At 44.3% G+C, this 25,013-nt stretch overlaps 1 protein-coding gene across 6 annotated transcripts in view; it reads left to right on the forward strand.

Annotated features, from left to right (window-relative positions):
• ppp1r12a (protein phosphatase 1, regulatory subunit 12A) overlaps nucleotides 1–21,089 on the forward strand; it is a 41,904-nt gene extending 20,815 nt beyond the window's left edge. Inside the window, exons 4-27 of one of the 6 annotated variants that reach the window (XM_034577588.1) lie at nucleotides 2,474–2,633; nucleotides 3,618–3,762; nucleotides 3,855–3,929; nucleotides 4,084–4,175; nucleotides 4,375–4,532; nucleotides 4,724–4,845; nucleotides 7,197–7,439; nucleotides 7,741–7,832; nucleotides 8,120–8,233; nucleotides 9,079–9,231; nucleotides 9,972–10,136; nucleotides 10,264–10,413; nucleotides 11,388–11,478; nucleotides 11,865–12,044; nucleotides 12,136–12,304; nucleotides 13,827–13,948; nucleotides 14,133–14,198; nucleotides 15,661–15,677; nucleotides 15,773–15,890; nucleotides 15,992–16,096; nucleotides 16,578–16,625; nucleotides 17,684–17,734; nucleotides 18,889–18,900; nucleotides 20,288–21,089. In XM_034577588.1, coding sequence (XP_034433479.1) covers nucleotides 2,474–2,633; nucleotides 3,618–3,762; nucleotides 3,855–3,929; nucleotides 4,084–4,175; nucleotides 4,375–4,532; nucleotides 4,724–4,845; nucleotides 7,197–7,439; nucleotides 7,741–7,832; nucleotides 8,120–8,233; nucleotides 9,079–9,231; nucleotides 9,972–10,136; nucleotides 10,264–10,413; nucleotides 11,388–11,478; nucleotides 11,865–12,044; nucleotides 12,136–12,304; nucleotides 13,827–13,948; nucleotides 14,133–14,198; nucleotides 15,661–15,677; nucleotides 15,773–15,890; nucleotides 15,992–16,096; nucleotides 16,578–16,625; nucleotides 17,684–17,734; nucleotides 18,889–18,900; nucleotides 20,288–20,374 — 2,735 coding nt within the window. In that variant the 3' untranslated portion in view covers nucleotides 20,375–21,089. Of the gene's footprint in view, nucleotides 1–2,473; nucleotides 2,634–3,617; nucleotides 3,763–3,854; nucleotides 3,930–4,083; nucleotides 4,176–4,374; nucleotides 4,533–4,723; nucleotides 4,846–7,196; nucleotides 7,440–7,740; nucleotides 7,833–8,119; nucleotides 8,234–9,078; nucleotides 9,232–9,971; nucleotides 10,137–10,263; nucleotides 10,414–11,387; nucleotides 11,479–11,864; nucleotides 12,045–12,135; nucleotides 12,305–13,826; nucleotides 13,949–14,132; nucleotides 14,199–15,660; nucleotides 15,678–15,772; nucleotides 15,891–15,991; nucleotides 16,097–16,577; nucleotides 16,626–17,683; nucleotides 17,735–18,888; nucleotides 19,178–20,287 lie in introns of those variants that run through there. The other 5 variants (XM_034577587.1, XM_034577586.1, XM_034577589.1 and 2 more) reach the window with 5 other exon arrangements.
• Nucleotides 21,090–25,013: the final 3,924 nt, after the last annotated feature.

The raw sequence follows: 25,013 nt of genomic DNA on the forward strand, positions 1-25,013 counted from the left end.
CGGTGAGAGGCCACGCACAGACCTGTTTAACGGCCCCGGGCCAGAGGGATGCTCCTCAGCTCATATTCACTAATAAAGGGCTGGCTGGCCTGCGTGTCACCGTGGCACATATCGCCATTTCCTTAATGTAGAAATCAAAGATAGATTCCCACATGCAGCAAGAGTCCACAGGTTCAAGGAAAAAATCCATCTAACTAGTAATGTCTTTAACTGCCTTGTCCCCTGAGTAACCTTTAGAAAATATCCTGTTTGTAAAACCTTCACGTCTCCTCGACAGTCCCAGTTAATTCCAGGTCTTTGAAAGCACAGGACATCTAGTGATAATTACACCCAGTGTGCTGTTTACACGTTACGCTCCTTGGCTGTGTTATGTAACGGAGAGACTCGTCTTGTGACGACACACCGAATGTCAAGAATCTCCTCCGGCGGCACCTGTCAGCTTTGATTTGCCGATGCGTGATGGATGGACGCGCTGCCTGGTTCAGAACATCCAACCGCTGCCTCAACTTGGATCCATCAGTGCCCGATGCAAAACGACACGTGTATCGTCATTTAACACGCTCCGAGGCTTTTGGAGAGTGAATTTGGCTCGAGGACGGCTGCAGACAATCCACAGCTCAGTTCTATATGCAGCATTATGCAACAAGCTGTTGTGTAACGCTCCTGTATGTAATTTGATTTTCTCCCCTCAAAGAGACACCAGTCATGGGGTTAAACTTGTTACCGAGTGGCCGTAGTTTACCCTTGGCAGAAACAACAACCTCTAGATCCTGCTCCTTGACCCTGATTGGGTCAAGTGACCGGTCGGCCCTGCCGCCCTCCTCTCCTTCTCCGTCAGCTGCTGCATGAATGCTCCGCTCTGTGCTTCTAATTGGCTGAAGGTGGACAAATGTTCCTAACTCGCACATTGTCCCCGTTAGCTTGGGGTGGGGGGTTATCTGGGTTGGATTTATTTTACTTATATACTTATGTATAGGCCCTTTTCTGCATTTGCTCTATATTCTGCTGAGGAACCGGGTGCTTCGTGTAGGCTACATGTCCATAGATATTTCATTCATCCTTTGCCAGACGTACTGTAGGTATGTTGTCCTTAAGGTGAAGCAGGAGGCAGGACCTTGTTTGCTCTATTGGATTTTCTCTTGATCTTAATGCTCAGGCAGAAGATGTGCTGTTCTCCTGTAAAAAGTCAACTTTGACCCGCTGCCAACTCCTCCACTCGGCTCTAGTTCTGTAGTCCTACTTAAAGGCCATTAGGCTCCCTGCTTTTTATAGACACACTGTAGGCTACGTCCCAGGAGATCACGGGACGCTGCCCTATGTGGCCAGCTCCCATTCCCTATATTAACTGCACTGCCCTGATGACGTTTTTTGTACCATAATGATATATTTATAATGCAGCTTTTCTAACTTGTGGCATAGAAATATAACTGAAGCTTGATATTTTACAGTTTAACCTCAAATTTTATTATAAGTAAAACTATACATCTAGAAATTGAATTAATGAGTTTAATCATAATATATTTAGAGTCACTGAGTTTGAAAAGAAACTTGAAATCCAGTCAAACATAAACTCAGACACTGAGTCATCTTATTCCCATTTGGTTTCACTTTCTGAGACTAAAGCTCACAAATCCTCTTAATGAGCAACATGCCCGGTCTTAAACAAGCCAGAATATGACAGTGTCCTCACTCAGTGGAAGCCTGTGTTGCACGTGTTAGAGAGTAGATGGATTTTTTTTTTGTTTTCTTTACTATGACATTTAAGGCTCATGAGCTCAAGATGGGGAAACCAAATGAGCAGGTGTCTCAGTAACACTCTTTACTAACAGATTTAATCCTTTCGCTCAACCGGTGGACTCGTGCACCAGTGCGCTTCAGACCGTCTCCTGTACCGACCAGTACCGAGAAGGCGCAGTCGTGATTACACCGGTGCCATGCATGCAGCATATAGCTCAGACATAATGACCCACTAAACAGACTCAGGCCTGTACATTTGCAGCCATTATTCCATCGGCAAATTCAGAGAATATTAGTCTAAGACCGTTTGCCAAAGAAGATCAAGAGCTTTACAACAGCCGCGAGTGTTTAGCGACGTCGGCAGAATAATGTCACGTCTACTTCTCCTCTGTAGAACCAATATGTAGCATCGAGGCTTAATAAACCCACAGAGGTGAATGAGTTGCGTCTTGTGCAGCAGATGCTCGTCATAGCTGTCATTACTGATGCATTATCGTAGCAGGATTTAGATGTGTGATGATTTATCTCGTGGCTATGTGTTGAAGTATTTCCACCTCTCGCTACGGTGATCCATAGTCTCGGACTAATGCCATGTATTCCAAACATTCACATGCCTCAATGTGGACGTAAGACAAGAACTCATAATAAATATCTCGATGTTGTTGTTGTTGTTCGTCTACTCTCGGCTCGGATGCTTGGATGTCACTTGTAACTCTCTCTCCTCTGGTCCCATTAGGGTTGGACATCGAGGCAGCCCGGAAAGAGGAGGAGCGGATCATGCTGAGGGACGCCCGGCAGTGGCTCAACAGTGGCCAGATTCAGGACATCCGGCACGCCAAGTCTGGAGGAACGGCGCTCCATGTAGCTGCTGCGAAGGGATACGTCGAGGTTTTAAAGTAAGCAGTGGTTCTGATTTCACAGGTAGCAGACCTGAGTGTTTTCTTACACTTTCCCCCCCACCTGTTGGAGGCAAAACTGCACAGATGACACATTTACAGCTTGTTGCATAAAGCCCGGCCTGTAAGTTACATTATATAAATACTGTTTATAGTCGGGGCAGCTGTGAGGCCTAGCATTAGGAATTTCTTCGCTCATGTCAAACACATCCTGGTCTTTGCATCTCCTCAGTCCGATCATTGGCTCTGTGGGCCGGTAATGCAGCTTCACTGCTTGAGGATGGAAGCTGCAGCCGCCCGGTCCATCTGCTCTGGGAAGTCGGCCAGCACCCTCCTCTACCGTAGATAACTCGCAGATATGGAGATGTTTAGTGGCTACCACACACAAGACGGAGATCTTAAGGTTTTCCCCATCAAAGGACATTAATTGGCTATAATATTAAGGGTTTAATGATTGCCAACCTCACTTCGTTGTGCTAAGGGAAGCCTAAGATTACATTTTCACTGGTAATCCAATATTCCGAATTTTAGGCCTTTATAAATCTTAAATATGTGAAAATATTATGTACTAGTAGGTAAATATGTTCAGGTAGGTCTTAATCATGTTAATGTTCATTTGACACCATTTCTTTTGGCGTTTCGAGGGTTTGTGCTCGGCTACTTAACATTATCTTCAATTGTGTGGAATTATAAGTAATTATGGAAATCTAACATTCCCTTATATCTGTCGTACATGACAAAGGTCTTAAATTTTATTGATTATGATCTTAAGAAGTCTTAAATTTAACTTGTTGAAACCTGCAGAGACCCAGTATCTTATGATCTATAAATGTGACCCGAGGTAATACTGACGCACGTCTCAAATCCTGCATCCTGGCAGCACCTTGAACGATTAGCGTAGAGAATCAAATCCGAGAAATGTTTTGCTAAATCTAACAAAAACTATTTTTGTTTTGCCTTCCCTCTCCCGCCTTCACTGTGGAGGCTTTTAATCCAAACAGGGTATGATGTAAATATTAAGGACTATGACGGCTGGACTCCTCTACATGCAGCTGCACACTGGGGCAAGGAGGAGGCTTGTAGGATACTGGTGGAGAATCTATGTGACATGGACCTCATTAATAAAATGGTGAGAAGCTTGAATCAAACTCTCGTGAGTTCTCACAGTAAAGGCTGAGCGACGTATTAAAAAAAAAACTTTATTTAATTTCTTTCCCTCAGGGCCAGACACCTTTTGATGTAGCCGACGAAGATGTTCTGGGATATTTAGAAGAACTACAAAAGAAACAAAATCTGGTGAGTCAGTGTCATTCTGTACAGATTCTTATCTGCCCACAGATACTTGTCAGCAGTTTAATTAATGGATATGTTTTAATGACATCTATACAATTATTGTGAAAGCCTGAGAAAACAGTTGCCTTCTCACTGATTTTTGTTTTCTTTGTTCCAGCTGATGAGTGACAAGAAAGATGTTGAGAAGTCTCCTTTGATTGAAACAACAACCCCGGGGGATAACAACCAATCACTGAAGCCACTCAAGAGGTAAAAGAGCTTGATGGGGGGGAAAAAAATAATCAGTGGATTCAACTAAAGGATTATTAACCTTCCTCAGAGTCCTGCACCGGGTCACAGGGGCCTGAGGGGCAACAGGCAACAAAGTTATTTTCACGAGTACAGGCGTGGGTACGGCACCGATGCTGTGCTTCTTCTCTAATGTTGGTTTTAAATATTTGCGTTGCAGCAAAGAAACGCTGCTTCTGGAGCCAGAGAAGAGCGCCCCACGCATCGAGACCTTAGAACCGGAGAAGGTGGATGAAGAGGAGGAGGGGAAGAAGGACGAATCAAGCTGCTCCAGCGAGGAAGAGGAGGAGGAAGATTCCGAGTCGGAAACAGAAGCAGGTATTGTGTGTGTCTTATTATAGACTTGCTGCGTGGTCTCACCAAATCATGTCCAAACAACATAGAATTTGGTTCAATCGGCTCAGCTACATAAAATCGTAGTTTTCTAGAATTCATCAAAATCACACGTGTTCCATAATCATTTTCATTGATTGCTTTTTATTGAGCCGTTCTCTCTCTGACTCCTGCAGACAAGAGCAAGCCTTCAGCATCGGTGAGCAACAGCACAACGCCCGTCCCCGCCAGCATCACCGTGTCATCTCCCACGAGCCCGACCAACCAGGTGACAACCCCCACTTCGCCGGTGAAGAAGGTACGACCTGGTGGTGTTCGGCATCCTTCCCGTCACAGACGCACAGCTGCCACAGTACGGGCACCACTAGAAAAACAACCCAAAACAGATTTAACTCAAATTAGCAAAACACTTGGATGGTTTTAAAAGGACTTGGAGGTAAATACGTGCCGACGTAATCATGTCACTGCTCTAAGTAGGGACTGCACCACCTCTGTTACACGAAGCCTCCGCTCCTGAGGAAAGTCGGTGGCTCATTACATGCGTAAATCAACAAAATTCACAGTCTATTTGGGTTTTCTCCCCCTTTGAACACAAACCTAATTTCACAGCCGGCTGAAGATCCTGGAGGGGTTTGCATAGAAAAGTTTGCAGTTCATCCTCCAGGCCGTCAAACAGTCATGTTTAGGTAGTAATTTGCTCTTCATGTTGCGGTACAGTGAGCACACGGGGATAATAAATACATGTCACGGAGGGAAGTTGACGCTGGCGTTTAACAAACATGGTGACAAATGGCTCAGTTGGGATTAGTGACCAGTTCGGGCCCCAGGAGGCTTCAGGGTTCTGTACAGAGTCGTATCTTGGGCTGGTTGATAGGAACAGAACAAAGCTAGATTTTTTTTCCTCTTTTTGAGTTTGCTTCCCTCTGCTGGAAAAATCCGGTAAAGCATATAAACTGAGTGACCCTGGTAAATTTCAATGAGGCTACTTCCCTCACTCTGCTGTTGGAGTTTACCTGTTAGAACGGTATTTGCTGGTGTTTTGTATGGCCGCAGAAAATATAGGATAATTTGAAAACTCATTATATTAATTCATTAATTAATACCTAAGGCGCTGAGTAAAAACACATTTTAAAACATCCTTGTAAATGTCTTTGCCTCTAAAGCAGTAAGTGAAAAACCTTTCATAGTTCAAACATTTAGCTTTGATTTTATCCCACAAACTCAACGAAGCCTTTTTAATAACTTTTGTTAACAGAGTGCAAACAAACAAACTACGTTTCCCATGTATACGCCGCACAGGTCTCAGGTCCCGGCTCTAAAGGGAGAAGCACGAAAACGTTGCACCCTCTCTGAAAGCAGTATACATGCACATGCACATCAGGGTATATTTTCCAGTCTTCTATCTTTTTCTGAGCTCACACCCTGTGGTCGGTTTCCCGAGACATTATACACGTTTCTTTTTTCTGCTTCTTTTTCTTGCGACGACCTTTTGGTTTCCAGTCCTTCTCTGAAAGCCTAGTGCTCACACATCACAATGTCTTCTGTCTAACAAGAGAAACATTAACAATGTCCAGTTTTGACACTACCAGATGTTTGTTCGATCTGACCCTGACTCAGATCAGTAATGGAAGTCCTGCTCCTCCTCCCCCCCCCCCTTGTTTGGCAGTAAGCATTGTGCGGTGTGACTAGGCCTTTAAAAAAAATCTTTCCTTGCCATAAAGTGTGTTTTCTTTTGCTGCTGCTTCTGTTTTATTCTGGCTTTTTTCTTTGTCTCATCCTGTCATCCTCCCTGCCCTCCCTCCCTCTCTCTGCATCTCTTCTCATGCCGGGCTCTTGTCTTGGTCGGCTTTAGTCTGATTATATTACTCCCCTCATGCCTGTGGCGGAGCCGGGCTGTCCTGCATTGTGGCGTCAGGGCTTGCGCAAAACTGGCATTTCTCTAGTGCCCAAAAAACCTATGGTGAGGCATTGGTGTGCACCAGAGTTGTTCTCTCATCCTACACGCACCTGTGCACTGACAACGTACTCAACACCCCCCTAACTGCTCCCCCCCCCACGGCCTGATCCAGTTTGCGAACGAGCGAACCTCCCTATCGCCGACTTCTCACTCATCATCCCTACGTTGTGTTTTCACTCGTAACGCACCGTCCTAATCGTGCTTTCACATTGTGTCTGTGTGGCTTCCGTGTTTAATAAAGTGGTTTGTCATCGTCTGATGCGTATTTAAAAGGAAATTTGTGGCCGGACCTTGTGTGAAAACTATAAATTCGACCCTGAAACCTCAACAGGAACAACAAGCCTTCGCCATCCTTTGTTCAAGATTCGTTAAGAGTTATCGTGTTTTGAGGGTAGCATGTACGCAGGAGTGTTTTTATAGTGCAGCTGTGGGTTCAGTCGGGTATATTTTCTAATCTGGATGTGATTGTTCTTAACTGGCATGTTCTTCCTTAAAAATGTCTTCCTGGTCTCCTCATTAAAACCTAAAAATTGCAGCCCTTGTAAAATCCAAACAGGTTTTTTTTACTACTGTTTTGACCTAATCAGCTTTTGTGTTACTCACCAAGTTGACTAAAAATCCCATTTTAACACCTTCATACTTGTAAACGGATTGGTCGGTTTACTAAACCACTGCCCCGTTCTCCCTTTCAGGTCGCTCCGGTCGCTCAGGTCGCTCAGCCCGCTGGAAAGGTCTCCGCTAAAGTGGAAGAGGACAGGAAGGACGAGTCTCCGGCGTCTTGGCGTCTGGGTTTGAGGAAGACGGGCAGTTACGGGGCACTAGCGGAGATCACGGCCACCAAGGAGGCTCAGAGGGAGAAGGACACGACCGGGGTGATGCGCTCGGCCTCGAGCCCTCGCCTCACCTCATCTCTGGACAACAAGGACAAAGAGAAGGTCAGCAGTCGCTCACGCATCAAGGGCGATTACACAAACTCATTGTGGTCATTTCTGGTTTAAATTCAGGCACTTTCCTTTTAAGCTTCTTTTACTGAGTACTTGGCCACAACATTCATGTTTGTGAAAAGAAAGAATGATGTGATTTCTATGAAATGCTGAGCTTCTCTCAGAGCTCATATAAAACTCAAATGGCAGCTGAGATTGTTTTCAGTATTAAACGCAGTAAAGAAATTATTTTGGTGATATCACCTCTGTAAACAGTCACAAACACAGGTCCTGTTTGAATCTCTGCCCTCAGGAAAAGGACAAAGTACCACGGCTTGCCTACGTGGCCCCGACCATCCCCAGGAGACTGGCCAGTACTTCAGACATCGACGAGAAGGAAAACAGGTGAGCCCCTGGAGCCAAGTGGCTCTGTGGTGACATGCATTTAGCATGAGCGGCTCCTGCTGCCCACTGCTGTGTATTGCAGGGGAAAAGGCCAAATGCTCTGCATGGTGTGTGCAGCCTGAGGCAACTGCTTTTAGTTTTGTTGAACAATTCCTTAGAAGAGATAGAAACATTATAAATGGTAGAAATGGGTCTAAAGGGGAAAGAGAAGACTGGCACATATCCAGCATATTCATCAGTATCTGTATCTGTGGAACCCTGGGGTACTATTGTAGCTTATTCCCCAGGGACTCGACTGCCCTGATTCGTAGCGGCTCCTACACCCGACGACGCTGGGACGACGACCTGAAGAACAGCGAAGGAAGCGCCTCCACTAACCGAACCTCCAGCTACCAGCGCAGGTTAGCCTCCGCTGCCAAACTTCCCTCCCGTCATCTCGTCATCAGATCTCTGCCTCATCTGATCTGACGTGTCGATCCAGTATGAGGTTGACTTACGCTTTGGAACTAAAACCCCAGTAGAAAAAAAACTGATAGTCATGTATTAATCATGTACAGTACATATTTTTCTTGCATTGTGTCATTAGAGATGTGTTTGTACTTGCTACGTGCAGCAGCAGCAGCAGCAACAGCAGCAGCAGCAGCAGCTACTGAGAAAGCCGTGCAAATCCGCCCAGCACCTTTTTTCTATCACTGCCACCAAGTGTGTTGCATGACTGTACCTGTCCTGTCAGGTTGCTGTGTCACAGAGTTTAAATGCATTACTCAGGCGTTTTAACAAGCCTGCATACCAATCTGACTCACAGATACATCCAAATCCCCCAGTAGTGTTCATGGCACAACACCTAGACTTGGACTTGTGCTGCATTCATGTCACGTTGGAAAATCATGGATATGTGTCACCTAATTAAATTAAGGGTTTAAAAGCAACTTGGGAATTCTTGCATTTCTCCAAGTTCCTGGACTCTGGTGTTATCCGTCAAGAGAACATTGAATAAAGTAGAAAACCAATGACATCTACAATTTAAGGAATCTTTAAGGTTCTTCTAATTAATCTACACTTCCCTGTTCTCATATCCTCAGCTAGTCCCACATGACATGAATGCACCAATCGTGTGTCAAAGCTGGTCTTAAATATGCTTGTTTCTTATTTTGTATATATGTGTGTGTTTGTGTATGTGTTTGTGTGTGCGCCTCCACCGCTAACATGCCTCTCTCACCCACCCACCCACCTGCCACTCCGCCAGCACTTCCCATACGCTAGCGCTAGGGCGGAGCGGCAGCACGCGGGACGTGCCAGCCAAGTCTTCGTCCACCTCCAGCTTGGACCCTAACACCTGTAATACTAAACCCTGGCAGCCACCCTCCTCCCACTACCAGTCTTACAGCATTTACCGCAGGTACACCAGCCGCACCGGGGACACCACCGTCTCTCTACACTCACCTGTCCTCTCTGTCTGTGTGTCTCTGCTCTGCTGAAGTGCCCATCACTGTGTTTTTTGTCCATCTGCATTGATCAAATGAATCCTGTTGTGATGTTTATTCAGAAGTAGGCTCTGGATGAAGGTGTGGTTCAATTTGTCCAAAATCTTTCTGTGACGAATTTAAATACTTTTAGGATTTTAAATCTGCAAAACCTGAATACAGATGTAAGTACAGTTTAATCTTTACAGACTCGGCAATGACATTCCTCCTTTAAATCAATTGACATTATTAGTATTTCCTTTAAAATAACACCTATTTCTACTGGAATAAACTTAGACTTTGCCAGACAATTTAATCCTTAATTGTAGTGAATACTACATGCTCCACTGTGAAGCATCTTGACTATGAAAAAAAGATATTTAATCAGGGCGCCTGAGTCATAGAGAATACATGATGTGAAATTCAGTTTTAAAGAGTTTTATCTTAATGTTTTTACAGTTAATTATTGTAGAATTTAAGTTTTTTTTAAGACGATCAAAAACAATAAAACATATGGAAAACAATGGTCATAATAATGATTTTTAGGCCAAAAGATTGCTTAAATATTTTAGCTCTCACCATCAATGCTAGTTATCTTGGTTAATAATCACAGCGTTCACACACCACTACTTGTACCGAGCTTTGTCTCACTGCTAACTTTCTTTTAAACCTCCAGCGGCTCTTTTGGCAGAAGACACGAGGACTTGAGCTCCTCGACTACACCCTCCTCCACGACCACCACCACCTCCTCATCTGTTACCTCGCCCACGGGCCATCGCGGCTTGCTCTCCAGCCTGGGCTCCTCCTCCACACGCACTGGCTCCACCAGTCTCACCAGCAGGTACACGGAACAATGAACAACATACGTTTTACTTGAAAACTCCAGAGCCACAAATTCAATTTCATAACAGTGGTTGAAATCTGGCAGATTAGGTAAGTTTCTATAAAAGATGCTGGTGTGTGAGCAGGTACTGGTCAGAGGAGAGTGCAGAGAGGGAGAAGGAGAAGGAGTCGGCTGCAGTCATCCCCACTATTAACACTGGCTCTACTACTACCACCACCACTACCGCCATATCTACCACTACCACCACCGCTGGCACTGGCCCCGAGAGACGCAGGTAACACACACTTCTACTCGTATACTAACGTCCTTTTTATATAAAAATATTTCCATTTATGTTGATTTCTTCTCATAGAATGTCTTGGTTTGGTTTTAATAGTTTCTCTCAGAAGATTTTAAATGATGTCAATAGCCTTGGTGTTCCATATGTTTATTGCCGACACTAATTTAGGTTTTGTGGCCATTTTTAAGTGTTTTTAAAAAAAAATTTTGATCCTGACATATTATGACTTACTATAGTTATTTACTATTATTGACTCAAGCTCAGATAATAAATATGCATCAATGTTAAAAGTGTGTCACAGAAAGCGTGTGTGTGTTGGAGTGGGGTCGAGTTTGTGTCTTCCTGTTGCACTGCTGACAGAAGCCACCTGTCGTGGTGGGAGTGGAGCTGTTTGACAGCCTGCTCCGCTCCAGCGACTTCTCCTTATAAGGAAGGTGGACAGAAGCTGCACATTTTCTCCAAGGCTCCGCTCGGCACTGAATTATTAGTTCATAATTCTGTTAACGCGATTCAGACTGAGCCGAAGAGTTGGAAGAGTTTTATTTTTTCTAATTTGTTAAAAAAACTTTTTGTTTTTAAACTTAAACATTTACTTCCACACACACATTTAAGTAACCTGGAGCTGAACAGTGTATCTGAAGCTGCTGAACACAACAGTCTAATATCCTCATTCTGCTTTTTTAATTGTGGGAGGAGATTGTGTTTTTCTAGAGCAGTCATCACATCTCATCACAAGCCACCTTAAGCTGCCACATGACCATGCAGTGATGATAATTACCAAACACATTTCAACCACAGGTACTTTCCCCGGGCGTAGGAACCTTTGCGGGAACTCCCTGCGTTTCCACTACAATGACCAAGCTCCATTTTTGTTCCTTGAAAAAATTTTGCTTCCTGATCCCAACAGTCATTGCTAGAGCTTAATATTTCAAATAATTAACCGTGTGTGTGTTTTGTGTGTGTGTCAGGTCCTATCTGACGCCAGTGCGAGACGAGGAGTCAGAGTCCCAGAGGAAAGCTCGCTCCAGACAGGCTCGACAGTCGAGAAGGTCCACTCAGGTGTGTTTCCCTTTTGTCAACTTAAACACATTGATGCTTAATTTACCTCATGAAGGTGGCTCTGGCTTAAATGATGATTTGATAGACCTGGACTGTTTGAGTAAAAGTTGTTGAGCTGGTTGAGACTGTTCTCTCTATGTACTTTGGCACCACTTAACGTCTGCGCTTATAAAAGCAGCTGATCCTTTCACAAGCTGACAGGATTGCAGCTCAGCAAACACAAACTGAACTCTGCCACGTTTCAGGTTTTCTGGTGCCAAAAAATTGCGACATCATAAAGTCTTAGTGTTGACTCTTAACTGCAGAGACTGTGGATATAGAATTTTAAAAATCATCCAAGCAACACGTTCCAAATCTAAAGGTTAAATTGTACTTTTTTCTTGCAGGGTGTGACTCTGACCGACCTGCAGGAGGCTGAGAAAACAATCGGCCGGAGTCGTCCCCCAAAGACCCGTGAGGAGGAGAGGGAGGAGCGAGAGAAGCAGGACAAGGAGAATCAAGAGGAGAAGAAGGAGACTGAGACCAAGGAGGACGATTACCGATCAAAGTACCGCAGCTTTGAAGAGGTACGTTTCTCCTTTGGTCGTCAGAGTAATTCACACCTTGGATGTTTGACTCTTACCTTCTCCCCCCCGCCCCGTCCTCTCTCCCTTCCAGCGTTATCGGCCTTCGTCCTCCTCCTCGGCCATATCCTCCGTCAGCACTGCCTCCACGCCATCCTACTCTAGTAACACATTGTCCTCCAGCTCCAGCGCCCTCAACAGGCCCAACAGTCTGTCGGGGATCACCTCCTCCTACAGCCGCTCCTCCAGGGATACAGAAAAAGGTCAGTAAAAGAAGGTGTCGTGAGGAATAATTCTCAGGAGGTCCTAAATAAGTGAACCTCAATGAAAACTCCGGTCTAAAAAGTTACAAGGACAAGTGGCTCTTTAAACATTAGTCTCTTCAATCTCTCTAATACCTTTTGTCATGACAGCCTTCGTTTCACTGCGTTATTGCGCAACTTCCTCTGTTCGGAAAATGTCCTATAAATTGGGTCCGGACATTTTCTGGAGTTTGTATTTCCCATAGAACGCTGCAGGAGATTGTCTAGGTTAGACATGTTCACGACATCAGAGAAACATTCAGCCGAGGGGGGGTGGTGTCTGGGTGGAGCGGCAGGAAGCAGGACATGATGTATAAATCACATGTTTTTGTTTACAGCACATCAACACTGTCGTCGTCCCTTATCGCCAAAATCTCTTGTCTCACGTCTTCATCGTTGTCGTCTCTTTTTTTTCCCATCCTGACATATTTGTTTTACGGCCTACTAGCCTTAGGTCCTTTTTCTTTTAGTTTGAGCTCAAGTAAAATCCATTTTTATCTCCCTTTACCATCACTACCCTGAAACCGATGTATCTAATATGCAGTTATACAGGATTAGCACGAGGCTGTGTGGCTGCTCCACCTGGTATCTTTCGCCCACAGGTCCACATTCGCGCTGGCAAGAGGCCACGCGCTTATTATGAGCTCCGAGACAGAAAGGGATTGTGTTGCCTTTTTAAATTAAGTAGCTCATCTCCTAATGAATAAATCCATGAAACATCCCTGGGAAAATAGACGGCAGCTTTAGTCTGTTGGGCTGAAGGAAACACTGAGCGCTTTGTTCTCCCCGGACCAAAGCCTCTTTTTTCGCTTTTCTTTCTCTGAACTCGAGCCAAGTCCAGTTGTTGTCCTGACGGCGCTTTGTGCAGCCTCAGTTAACCTGGACCTTCCCGTCTTCCAGTTCAAATTTATTATTAGAATTAGTTCATGGACGTCTTCGCTGTTGATGTCAAAATAATACGGGTCAAAGATGATCGGGGCGCAGATAATTTAGAGTTGTTCAAAAGGAACATTTCCACCGCTTTCACTCAGACTGCTGTTTTATTGTGGTGCTTTTACTTTTACTTGACTCTCGTGCACTAGTGCAGTTCCTAAACCTGTCTGGTTGGAATAAGCTGTGTACTTGGTCCTAGTGATGCTGGTTTGCAGCTTTCTTTCTGAAACTTTAAAAGTGACCTGCAGTAACTGAGCCAAGGGAAATAATGACCTCCTGCTGGACTCAGCTGCTGCTCACACTGTTCATCTGTTCATTCAAAGTCCTGTGAAGCTCAACTCAGTTTCAGAGCCGATTAAAACTTGTGGCTACTGTAGAATCATTGGACCTGGGAGTTAATGTTGAGGAGTCCCAGCCGCCACTGCTACAGGGAACTTGTTGCCTATTTATCCAAAGTTAAATAAAATCGACTGTGTCCAAGTGTGAAGCAGGTAACACTATTGGTTCTGAGTGTTTTCATTCACCTGTCGTCGTTCCTGTCGATGCACAGAATTAGACAGAAAGGAGGAGGAGAAGGAGGGAGAGGACAAGTCTCAGCCCCGCTCCATACGGGATCGCAGGCGGCCCCGCGAAAAGAGACGCTCCACTGGGGTCTCCTTCTGGACCCAAGATGTAAGAGACTCACACACACACACACACACGATGATAGAAGCTGTGTTAAGTATTCATTGCGTCACTCGTCATGAGGCACGGCAGTTCATGACATTTGCGTAACCCCAGACTCTTCCTCTTTGATCATTTGGATTTCAAGAGCTGAAAACTGTCTGTAACCCTCGTGTCTGTGTTTTAATTCCAGGGTGATGATAATGACCCTGACCAGCAGTCGGACTCGGAGGAGGGCAGCACCAAGGGAGAGCCACAGGTAACTCAACACACACACACACACACACACACACACACACACACGGGGCAGAAGGGACATGAATCGGACTAAAGTAGGAGCCTGACCGTCAAATCAAACCTTTCTTGTCCGTTTGATTCTTCATGCTCCTCCCTCGTGTCTTCTCTGATGCGGTCGAGGCCCAGCAGGTCCACTAGTCTTTAATATTTACATCTCTGTCCTGTGCAGCTACGATTTTCTCCCCTCCCTCTCATATTTCCCCTCTCTCAGTGGGCGACCTTTCAGTTTTTATAGTTTCCATCTTCCGGCGATTGTCTGGTTACCGGGGTGACCTCGCAGACCAGAGTCGTCTCTAGCCACAGATCATTAGGTTTTCAAAACATGCAGACACACGAGGAGGAGGAAGGAGGGAGTTTTTAATTTGAAACGTGGAGATTAGATTTGTGTATTAGAAGTTATTAAACATATTCATACTATATTGAAATAAAAACCAGTTACATGAAGTCTGCATGGGGCAGAAGCTGCCGTGTTGTGAACATGTTGCTGTTCCCGACTGAACGGGTGTGTGTGGCAGACACTAGACCACCAGACGTCTCTTGCAGTAGAACAGGCGCAGGGTACTGAATAGGAAACGAGCGATTACTGTATCTTGCTTGAAGATGTGAAAGCTTTGAGGCTCTTCCTGTCTCGTCCAGCAAGAAAAACAATATGCTTCTGAACCCGCTGACCAATCAGAGCAGACTGGGCTTTATCCGGAGCAGACAGACGCTGAAAAGAGAAGCTGCCGCTGCACAGAATGAGGAAAGTGTGTAAAGAGTGTGAACCTTTTCAAGTAAGAACCTGAATATGAACTCCTCCTCCTTTTACATTCTTAACGTCGTATGAAATGTTGGTTTGTGTCTTGTTGGACAGAAGAGAGATTTCAGACATTGATTAAAACAGATTAGAAGTCGGTCCGTTTATATGACCGAGCTGGATGTTGATCTGATCAGCTGATCTTTGTCCTGCGAGGCTCTGTGCACTGCTCCACTCAGATTGTAGCGTCGTGTTTCCTCTGCACCGCCGTCCGCCTCAGGAAGCCGACCGCAATTTCAAAATAGCTGGAAGCCCGGCCCCTCCAACCTGACCTCCCTATCTGATGTGTGGCCCCGTTCGCAGGGCCGACGCTGCGGCCGCTGCCCGGGCGCAGCGTCGGCCCGGAGACGCCTCGAGGCACGGCAGCTGCTGGAGGATCGGTGTTTGTGTGTCTGCATGTAGAGCAGCTTGTTGGAGGTGTGGGAGTGAAGGTCGGGTGCTGAGAGGCCTCAGTTTGAAGTGAAAAGTATTTGTTTGTGGGAGTTCTACATTAGTGTGAGTCACAGTTTGACTTCGTCCTCCAGTCCTCACTCACTGAATAGATGCTTTTTAAACCAGATTAAGCAGCTTTATTTTAGTGCTTTTCCTTTTATACTAATTCTCACTTTGTTTTTTTGTTTCCCTGCAGAGTGACAGATTGTCCAGGTATGTTTCGCCCCCTTCATATTATGTCCTCTCTTATTAATCATCAGTTCTGTGTCTCTGTGTTGGTGATAAATAAGTGTCGTTACTCGTTTCAGGAATGAGAGCACTTCATCCTTGGATCGCAACGACACTCTTTTCAGCCGCAGCTACGGTGAGAGTCGAAGGCCGTACTCCAGCCGACTGGACAGAGACGACACCACCGACTATAAAAAGGTCTGAAACTGTTCCAATCCTCTTCTCCTGCCACTACTCGTGATGTCATTTGATTGTTACACTCGCTGACTCGCTGTTTGTTCGCGTCCCCCCGTCTTCAGCTCTACGAGCAGATCTTAGCTGAGAACGAGAAGTTGAAGGCCCAGTTACGTGACACGGACCTGGAGCTGGCAGACTTGAAGCTACAACTAGAGAAGGCCACACAGGTGAGATGAAGTCACACTGACTCAACTGATCAGTCAAAATTAAACCTCTGAACCGATTTTGAGGGGTGTGGGGCACGACCCAGTTAAATTGAAGAACTTGTTCAATTTTGCCGTGGATATTTTTGACTGATATTTATGATTGTGTGCAATTTGGTGCAGATCCAAAATAAAACCTGTATCTAGTGAATTTAAATGTAGTTTTATAAGAGGAGTGTTGGGCCTAGTTCTGTAAAATACAAGTTTTCGCTCACATCAATTTTTATCGACCATCCAAAAGCATCGTTCTGGCTTTACAAATAATCTTTATATGATCATCCAGGTTTCTTATTCGTGTGTGTGTGTGTGTGTGTGTGTGTGTGTGTGTGTGTGTGTGTGTGTGTGTGTGTGTGTGTGTGTGTGTGTGTGTGTGTGTGTGTGTGTGTGTGTGTGTGTGTGTGTGTGTGTGTGTGTGTGTGTGTGTGTGTGTGTTTTCTCATTGCAGAGGCAGGAACGCTATGCTGACCGATCACAGCTGGAGATGGAGAAAAGGGTAATGACAGAACTACTTTAACACCCGAATCTCCTTTTGTTTATTAACACCAGTAAAATTTCATGTGTATAACTTCTGTCTTTCTCAAGTTTGTCTCAGTCTTAACGTAGAAGTGAGGATTTGCTTTGATTACAAAAAAAAGTAACACTGCCAATGGGTTTTATCTGAAGGTAACAAGCAGGCCCCAATATCATCTGGGCGGCGGTATGATCTAGTTTCTCTGTATGAGTCTTCTCTCTGCTGCTGGCTGTTGTCTCACACGTGCCCCGGTAGCCGGGGTCACAGGGGACCTCCCTCCGTCCTCGCCACCCGGGACACGCCACCTTCTCTCTCTCTCACCTGTGTTTTTTTGAAACCTCAGAACCTCAGCGTGTGGTCACCACTTCTCAAGACTCGCTTATGTTGTGTGTGTGTGTTTGTGTGGAATTTGTGCAGGAAGTAGAACATTTTCACGTCGGTAAATTTGTATTGAAAAGAACCTGTGCATGTTGTTTCCATGCTTTTTTGTGTTTTTGTCACTCATGGCTCATCATGCTGGCGTCTTCAGCTGCAGTTTGTAACTTTTACATCATAACCCCCCCCCCCCCCCCGTGGTTTTAAGAACTTACATCCACTGTTTTAAAGCTCATGCTGCAAACAAAGCCACATTTGACATCATCACTCATGTGTCATCTGCCTTTTGTAAAACGAGAATGTCCTTTTTTGTCTTTAAATCCCCAAAAAAGACATTCTGATGAGTCATTTCATCGACTTATCATCAACACAACCTCTCAACATCTGACCCCATGTGTTTTTTTTTTTTTTATGTTGCCTCATTTACAAATCTTACATGTACATGATGCACACGTCACTGAATATGTAAGTCTGAACTGGCTGTTGCTCGCAGACGCCTCACAAGTGTGTGCTAACGCTATCACCCCCCCACACACCTCTTTATTTAACGCAGTGTGTAGAGCCTGCACTCCGGATTGTGTGTGTGTGTGTTTTACTGTTGTACTGTTGATTGTCTTTGTGATGCTGTGAGTTTGAGTGTTGACCTGCTGTTCTTCTCCCCACAGGAAAGAAGAGCTCTAGAAAGGAAGATATCTGAGATGGAGGAGGAACTTAAGGTACCGCCACACACACACACACACACACACACACACACACACACACACACACACACACACACACACACACACACACACACACACACACACACACACAGTGGATAATATGTTCTGTTCATGTACAGTGGGGGTGAGGAAGATGATTTCCATTAATGAGGTCAAGATTGCAGCTAGTGTGTGTGTGTGGTACTTGTTTTTTTAGTTCCAACATAATTCTAGAAGCTTTATGATTTTAAATTTAAGTCTATATGAAATTTGAGTCACACATTTTTGGGGTTTTGAAAGGAGAGGCGTGTTTTCTCCAATGTCACGATGATGCTTTAACAGGAAACGGGCTTTATTTCGACTTGGGTCTTATTTATACGTAGTTTTGCTCTTTCTTCTTTTATTTACGATTAAATTGTTCGGTTTCTGCAGCGACGATGTCAGGAAACAGCTTTGACTCCTTTTCACAGACTAATTAATTTAGTTCATGGCAGCAAAACAAGTAACAATCAATTAAAAACCTTAAGTAAACTCTCAAAGACGCAACATGACCAGAGAACGTGTGTCTAACTCTGAGTCTGTAGGCGTCTTGTCCTTGGATGAACTGTAACCTCCTCTGTCAAGTATGATTTTCACAGAGAAAGGAAAAACACGCTCCTTGCTGCTAAATGTGCATCTCTTAATCTGTCCAGGGCTGGTCTCAGGTCAGATGTTGTAATCTGTGTTGACATATCATTGAAGCTCTTCATGTGAGACGCCCAATTAAATGTTCCTTTTCTGGAAAACTGATTTTTAAGGAGTGTTCCTCCATCGCTGTGATAACCGAGTGTTTATTTTTAGGTGGTAGGCAGCTGGCTGATCTTATCACTGTCATTTTCTATCTGCAAACATGGTGCAGAGCCGAGAAGCTCTTAATCATTCCTTCGGTTTCCAAAAGCTGTCCCCATTTTCTAACAGTCTTCCTCTTCTGTTCCCCCTTTCTCCTCCTCTTCTCTATTAATTTACTTTGTCCCGTCTTTCGTTAATCCCTTGTCTTTACTCTGTCTCCCGTACACCACCTCTCCTCTCCTCTCCTCCCTGCCATTCTCACTCTCTCCTCCCATCCTTCTCTTGCTCCTCTCTTTGTTCTCCTGTGTTGTGGTTGTTACTCCCCCCCTCCCCTCCTGCAGAACCTCCCCCAGGTAAAGCAGGTTCAGGCCCTGCGGCAGATTAAGGAGCGGCTGCAGGCTGAGAACCGGGCCCTGGCCCGCGTGGTGGCCAAGCTCTCGCAGTCCGCCTGCAGCCAGCTGCCCAGCGTCGACCTCTAAGCCACGTCCGTCTGTCCACCACCTCCTCCTCCTCTTCCTCCCTTCTCCTTCCTCCCTCTTTCTCCTCCTCCTCCTCACCTTTTCTCCTTCCCCAACCCCATTCTTCTCATGCTCCATTTGCGCTCTGCCCCGCACCCATAGACAGGCAGGTGCCCAGCCGTTCCAACAACCACTGGTTTCGTAAACTCCCCCTTTTCACTCCCTCTGCCTCCCCAGAGCTTTTTGGTTTTCAGATTGGGGAGCGTGTCTTTTGGTTTTTTTGTTTTACGACCGGACACTTTCCTTTTACAGCACATGACCCTCAGGTGTTTTTAAAAAGATCCAAAACTCATAAATCACGAGCGGAGCAGAAGCTCAGGTGAGTATCGTTTGGCCGACAAGCGTCTAAATTTAATTTAAGATAGTCTAAGATAATTCAAACCCATGTTCATGTGCAGTAAAGGAACGTGTCCGTCTCTCTGTAGTCTTCTAGATGTGACGCTTCCTTCGGAGGGAGCTCAGTCCTTCAGTTTGGCTTGTTCTGGCTTCTCTGCATGAAGTTGCATCGGTTTTTTTGGCCCAAAATCTTCAGAGACCGAAGCTTTTTTCTTTCCCGCATCTGTTCTCCTTTTTTAAAATTTGAATCATTTTTATCAGTTTATATTTAAGAGAGCTGCATGAAGAACAAAGTCTTGATACTTGAACGAACACGATGGGATATTTAAAATATTTTTAAAAAAGCAGACGATCGATATTTATCTTGAGAAAATATAAGTTTTTTTTTTTTTGCTGCTGCCGCTGCTGCCAGGCTCAGTGGGAAACTTTAAAATAATCAGCTTCTGTTTAGATACGTTTTAAAAATCCTCTCATTTGTCTGTGCTGTGTATTTTTTGCGGCCGCCTCTGAGCAGCCGCCGAGGTTCTGCATGGCTTTTCTCAGGAACTTTGGCCTGTGGTGTGTGTGACGCCCCTTTTTACTTTTCTCTCTGGAACAATTGAGAAACAACATAAAGAACAACAACAAAAAAAAAAAATTAGAAAACATGCGAGATGCTGTGTGACTCCAAACATTTGCTTTCTACACAAGCTGCAATTAACAGTTTGTCAAACCGGCTCGACCGGTTTAACGACACGTGTGTCTGTCGAGACCCGTCTAAGCCTCGTTCTCTCTCTCTCTCTCTCTCTCTCTCTCTTTCTCTCTCTCTCTCTCTCTCTGTCTGTCTCTCTCTCTCTCTCTCTCTCTCTGTCTCTTCCTCTCCCTGTTTCCTTTTCTTCCCTTTCAGATGCTCCCGGACTTGAAAGCAGACAACCAGAGACTAAAGGACGAGAACGGAGCGCTCATTCGAGTCATTAGCAAGCTTTCCAAGTAGAAACAGACCCTACACACACACACACACCCCCACCCCCCCGCCCCCGTCTTCTGCACCCCCTATAGTCCCCCATGGCAGTGACTAATGGAATTGCACATTTAGATATTAATTGCAACAGACATCAGAGACGAGACTCCTGTTTTTTTTGTTGGTTCTTTTTCTCCTCCCAACTCTTTATCTCCCTTTTGCTCCACCTCCACCACCACCACCACCACCGCAGCAGCATCCATCCATCCATCAATCTATCCATCCATCCACCTCCTCGGCTGGTCATCCACTTGAGCGTGCGGCTGCTGTCCTGATAAGAACCCCAGAGTTTACAGAGCAAAAGGAAGACGGGTTGCGTGAGCAGCATGTAAACGCATCGTGTGGGCGGGGAAAAGCCTGAAAACTATTTAACCAATAAAGCCTTAGATGTACATAAAGAGATGCAAGGAAACAAACACTCGATCTCTCCTCTCCTCTCTCGGCTATCACTGAAGAACAGATATTATCCAACACCTGATTTTATTTGTGCCACAATCTTTATTTCGTGTAATGTTTTTTTTTTTTTTTTCTTCCTGTGTAAGTGTTGTGTGCTGTGCAGTTTCCTTCTTCCACCCCTCAAAGTGCCACTTTCTGCCCCTCATCATCCTCGTGGCTCCTCCTCTTCCTCCTCCTCCCTTCACACACAGATCACCGACACACACACACACACACACACACACACACACACACACACACACACACACACACACACACACACACACACACACACACACACACACACACACACACACACACACACACCTTCCCCTGACTTTTATTTTTTTTTTGTACCTCTGTGTGTCTTCCTCCAAGAGGGAAAAAAAATTTGAATTCTCGCTTTAGCGGAAAAAACGAGGCGGACCTGGTGGAATTTAAGCTTTCACTGTATGTGCAATATGCATTTCTTCTTTTTATTTTTTATTTTTAATGCTTTAATGACGAGTCCATCACAAGTAGGATTTCTCACTCTTCCACCGCTTCCATCGCTCACCCTCCTCCCCCTCTTTTTTTTTTTTTTCTTTTTTTTAAGTTTGTAGTGTAGTCGGTTTATACTCTGTATTTCTCACTTTTGTTTTAGCAGGTACTGAGTGATGCTGTATATACCTGTATGTATTTGTTTGAGACCAGCACATGGCATGCGTTTATGGTTCCCGTCTGTTACTTATTAAAAAGTCTACAAATTCCAGAGGACAAACAAGTTGTGTTTTTAATTATTTTTTCCTTTTCATAGCCTGAAGTCATTGGATACAGTAGAGCGGCAGTTGTTCAAGTGCTTCTTTTATTTTTTTTCCCCCAGTTTTAAAAATTAAAGTGTTCACGTAATTGTGAGATTAAAGAGACAAATAATCGCTTTCACTACATTTCACTTTCATTGTTTTCAGTATCTTGGAAGAGTGCTGTTCATTTCTTTTTTTTCTTTTTTTAAGCTGTAGTATTATAGCCAAGGTGTTGTCACTAAAAAAAGAAAAAGAGAATATCTTAGGTATCGCTAACCCAGTCCTTTTTACAATGTCTACATGCACTGTCAATGCCATGTGAGGGTTCTTGATGTCAGGTTCAAGCAAAAAATCGCCACCATCGAATATTCCATGCATCTGAAAACATTTTATGCATTTCAGTGGCCTTTTTAAGGATATTTTAGTCAAATAAGTCGAAAAGGAAAAAGTCACTGCAGATGGGCCGATGACCATCGACTCTGGTTAAGACTTTTTTTTTTTTTTTTTTGTTTTTCTTTATTTTTCTCCCATCATCTTGTAAAATAGGTGTGTGGCTTAAATACATGCAAGCTGTGCTGTGACTACCAACCACTGAAGAGTTCATTAAAAATAAACTTGTACATTGTAAAGTGCCAGAGTCTCGTTCTTTTTTTCTTCTTCCTGTGTAAAGTGTCTGGCGTCGTTTTGTTCTTATAATAGAAAATAAAATAAATGATTTGTCATAAAACATAAAACTGTGGAAATGAAAATATATAACAATTATTTTATTAAGAGAAATACACTTAACAGTTATATATGGTTATAAACCACAAAACTAGAATATAACAATTTACAACAGTTTTAGATATGAAGATTTCTGCATCATTCCCTGAAAAATGTCTGTCCATAAAGAAAAGTTTAAATATTAGATATAAGAAATAATGTGATATTTTTCGTGATATTTATCAATATTGATGGATATGAACATTTCCATTTTAGTCCGTTTATTATAAAATAAATTATAATATATAATCCCTGTTGTGTTTGACACTATGAGCTCATATTTATATCTTTAGACACTTTTATAATGTATAATATAATGTGACCTGAATATGTGTTGCTACTCTCCATCCCACCAGTAGGTGGTGCTCATCGTTGCAGACTCCCAGTCAGGTGCATTTATCATTTTACTGTATTAAACAAGTATTCATAATAAAATATTACACTATAAGAAGTAGACATGTAGAGATTCTGTGTGAGTCTTTATTTATTCAGTTTATCAGCTGCAAACACTCAGTATCTTCCTCTTGACTCTGACATGAAGATTGAAGTTGTGTGTCCTCCCTCCTCCTCCTCCTCCTCCTCTTCCTCCTCCTCCTCCTCCTCACACTCCTGCTTCTCTTCTCTTTACTCTGCTCCCTGATGGATTCACAGCAGATAAAGTGCAGCCAAGAGTTAGATAACACGTGCACACGACCACAAAGAGCCGGGGAAAAACATTTTGCAGCAGATTCCTCTTCATGTGATTTATACAGTCAGTGACAGTCGAGCTCATTTCTCTGCTCACGCTTGTTTTGGCCTGAACTTCCCACCGGGTGAGACTTTCTCTCCTGGTCTGAGAACATGAGCTCTGTTCGTGGAGTTAAAGCTTCAGGGATAAACGCAGAAATCTGCTGTAATTGCCCCGAGTCATGCAAAAGTGTCTGGCTGCTGCGTTTTCCATTGACTCAGCACACGTGTGATGGGTCTGGTCTTCGTCTTCCTCGAGCGTCTCCAGCTGAACGTCTTCATCAGGAGGAGAAGATACTGAAGACAGGTTCCTGCATGACCCCCCCCTGTGTGCTTACAGCTTAAAGTGACAATTGGTTTAAATCCTTTTCATTTCTCAGAATTAGTTTCTGTCAGTGTTTCCCTTCTGATATGTAACCTGACGTTTAGTTTCACAACTATAACGTGATAAATGTTCCTCTGAAGACTTTCACGTCCACTCTGGTGAACTTTGACCCACGACATTCGACTGCACACTGGTTTCAAACTCTGGTTCGAGCCTGAAACCAGGAGAGTGGAGGCCCTGATGGCAGCAGATTCATGGAATGAGATGTACAACCATCTCCTGTAATACTCAGGTGTCCACATAAAAACACAGATTTAGCTTCGAGGTCTCTTGATCAGTAATAATATCTCAGCAGGAGAAACCTTGAAACGCGACTGTCTCTCTGATTCCAGCAGCTCCACCACTGGATGACACGCTGTGCTTTTCTGGGTTTGGAAATCATCCGTAAAGAAGGAATTAGATCTGCTGTCACACACGGTGACGCTCGCACTCTTCCTCTCGACTCATCTCATTTCCACCAAGGCCCCAATCTCCATCTCCTCTGTGCCGTAAAGTGCAGCAACCCAAACAAACCTCCCGGGGCTTAGACACACTGGATGAGCTAAACCCCTGGAGAACGAGCGGCAGCGATGACAAACGATGACAAATGGAGGCGTCCGCGATGAAGTGACGGCTCGGGTCTGTCGCTGAAACAAAGAGGGATTCAAAGCAAAGCGTGGATTTGGATTTGTTGTGGATGCATCAGTAGAAGAGGATCTAGAGACGTCTGTCGCTCTGTGGCGTCGACAGCTTCATTTCAGAGGAGACGGCCTTCGTGTGCAACTGAGCTCCTGTCAGACAGTTTCCTGAGAGTGTCCGAGTCTGCTGCTCCACACATTGTCCAGAATCAAGAACAAGAACAGTTTGAATCGACTCAAGAAAAGTTTGAATCGACTCTAGAACAGTTTGAATCGACTCAAGAACAGTTTGAATAGATTCTAGAACAGTTTGAATAATCTAGAACAGTTTAAATACTCTAGGACAGTTTGAATCGACTCTAGAACAGTTTAAATAGACTAGAACAGTTTGAATCGTCTCAGGAACAGTTTGAATAGATTCTAGAACAGTTTAAATAGACTAGAACAGTTTGAATCGACTCTAGAACAGTTTGAATCGTCTCAGGAACAGTTTGAATAGATTCTAGAACAGTTTAAATAGACTAGAACAGTTTGAATCGACTCAGAGCTCAGAACTTCCCTGAGCCATAAGAAATCTTGACTCTACCGATTCATAAATATCATGTGTTGACATTTTTATTCTAAAGTATTTATTAGTATTTCTTGGTTTGTGTCTTGTGTCGAATTTGTTTTTTTAAAAATAATTATCCACGGCCGTATTGCTGTTGTATTCTATTTATACAAACCTTTGACATCAGACTTCATTCGAGTGTGTTTCCCTGCGACTGTGTCGACTTTGTGTTGACTCTGTGGTAAATATCCCCCCCCGCCCCCCCCCCCCCGCCCCGCTCGGCTGCTCTGTGAAACAAGAATCTGTCTCGACAAGTCACGCAGACTTGAATTGAGTCTCAGAGACACAACCACTG

This window comes from Hippoglossus hippoglossus, chromosome 23 (assembly GCF_009819705.1).
Source record: "Hippoglossus hippoglossus isolate fHipHip1 chromosome 23, fHipHip1.pri, whole genome shotgun sequence".
Taxonomy (NCBI): domain Eukaryota; kingdom Metazoa; phylum Chordata; class Actinopteri; order Pleuronectiformes; family Pleuronectidae; genus Hippoglossus; species Hippoglossus hippoglossus.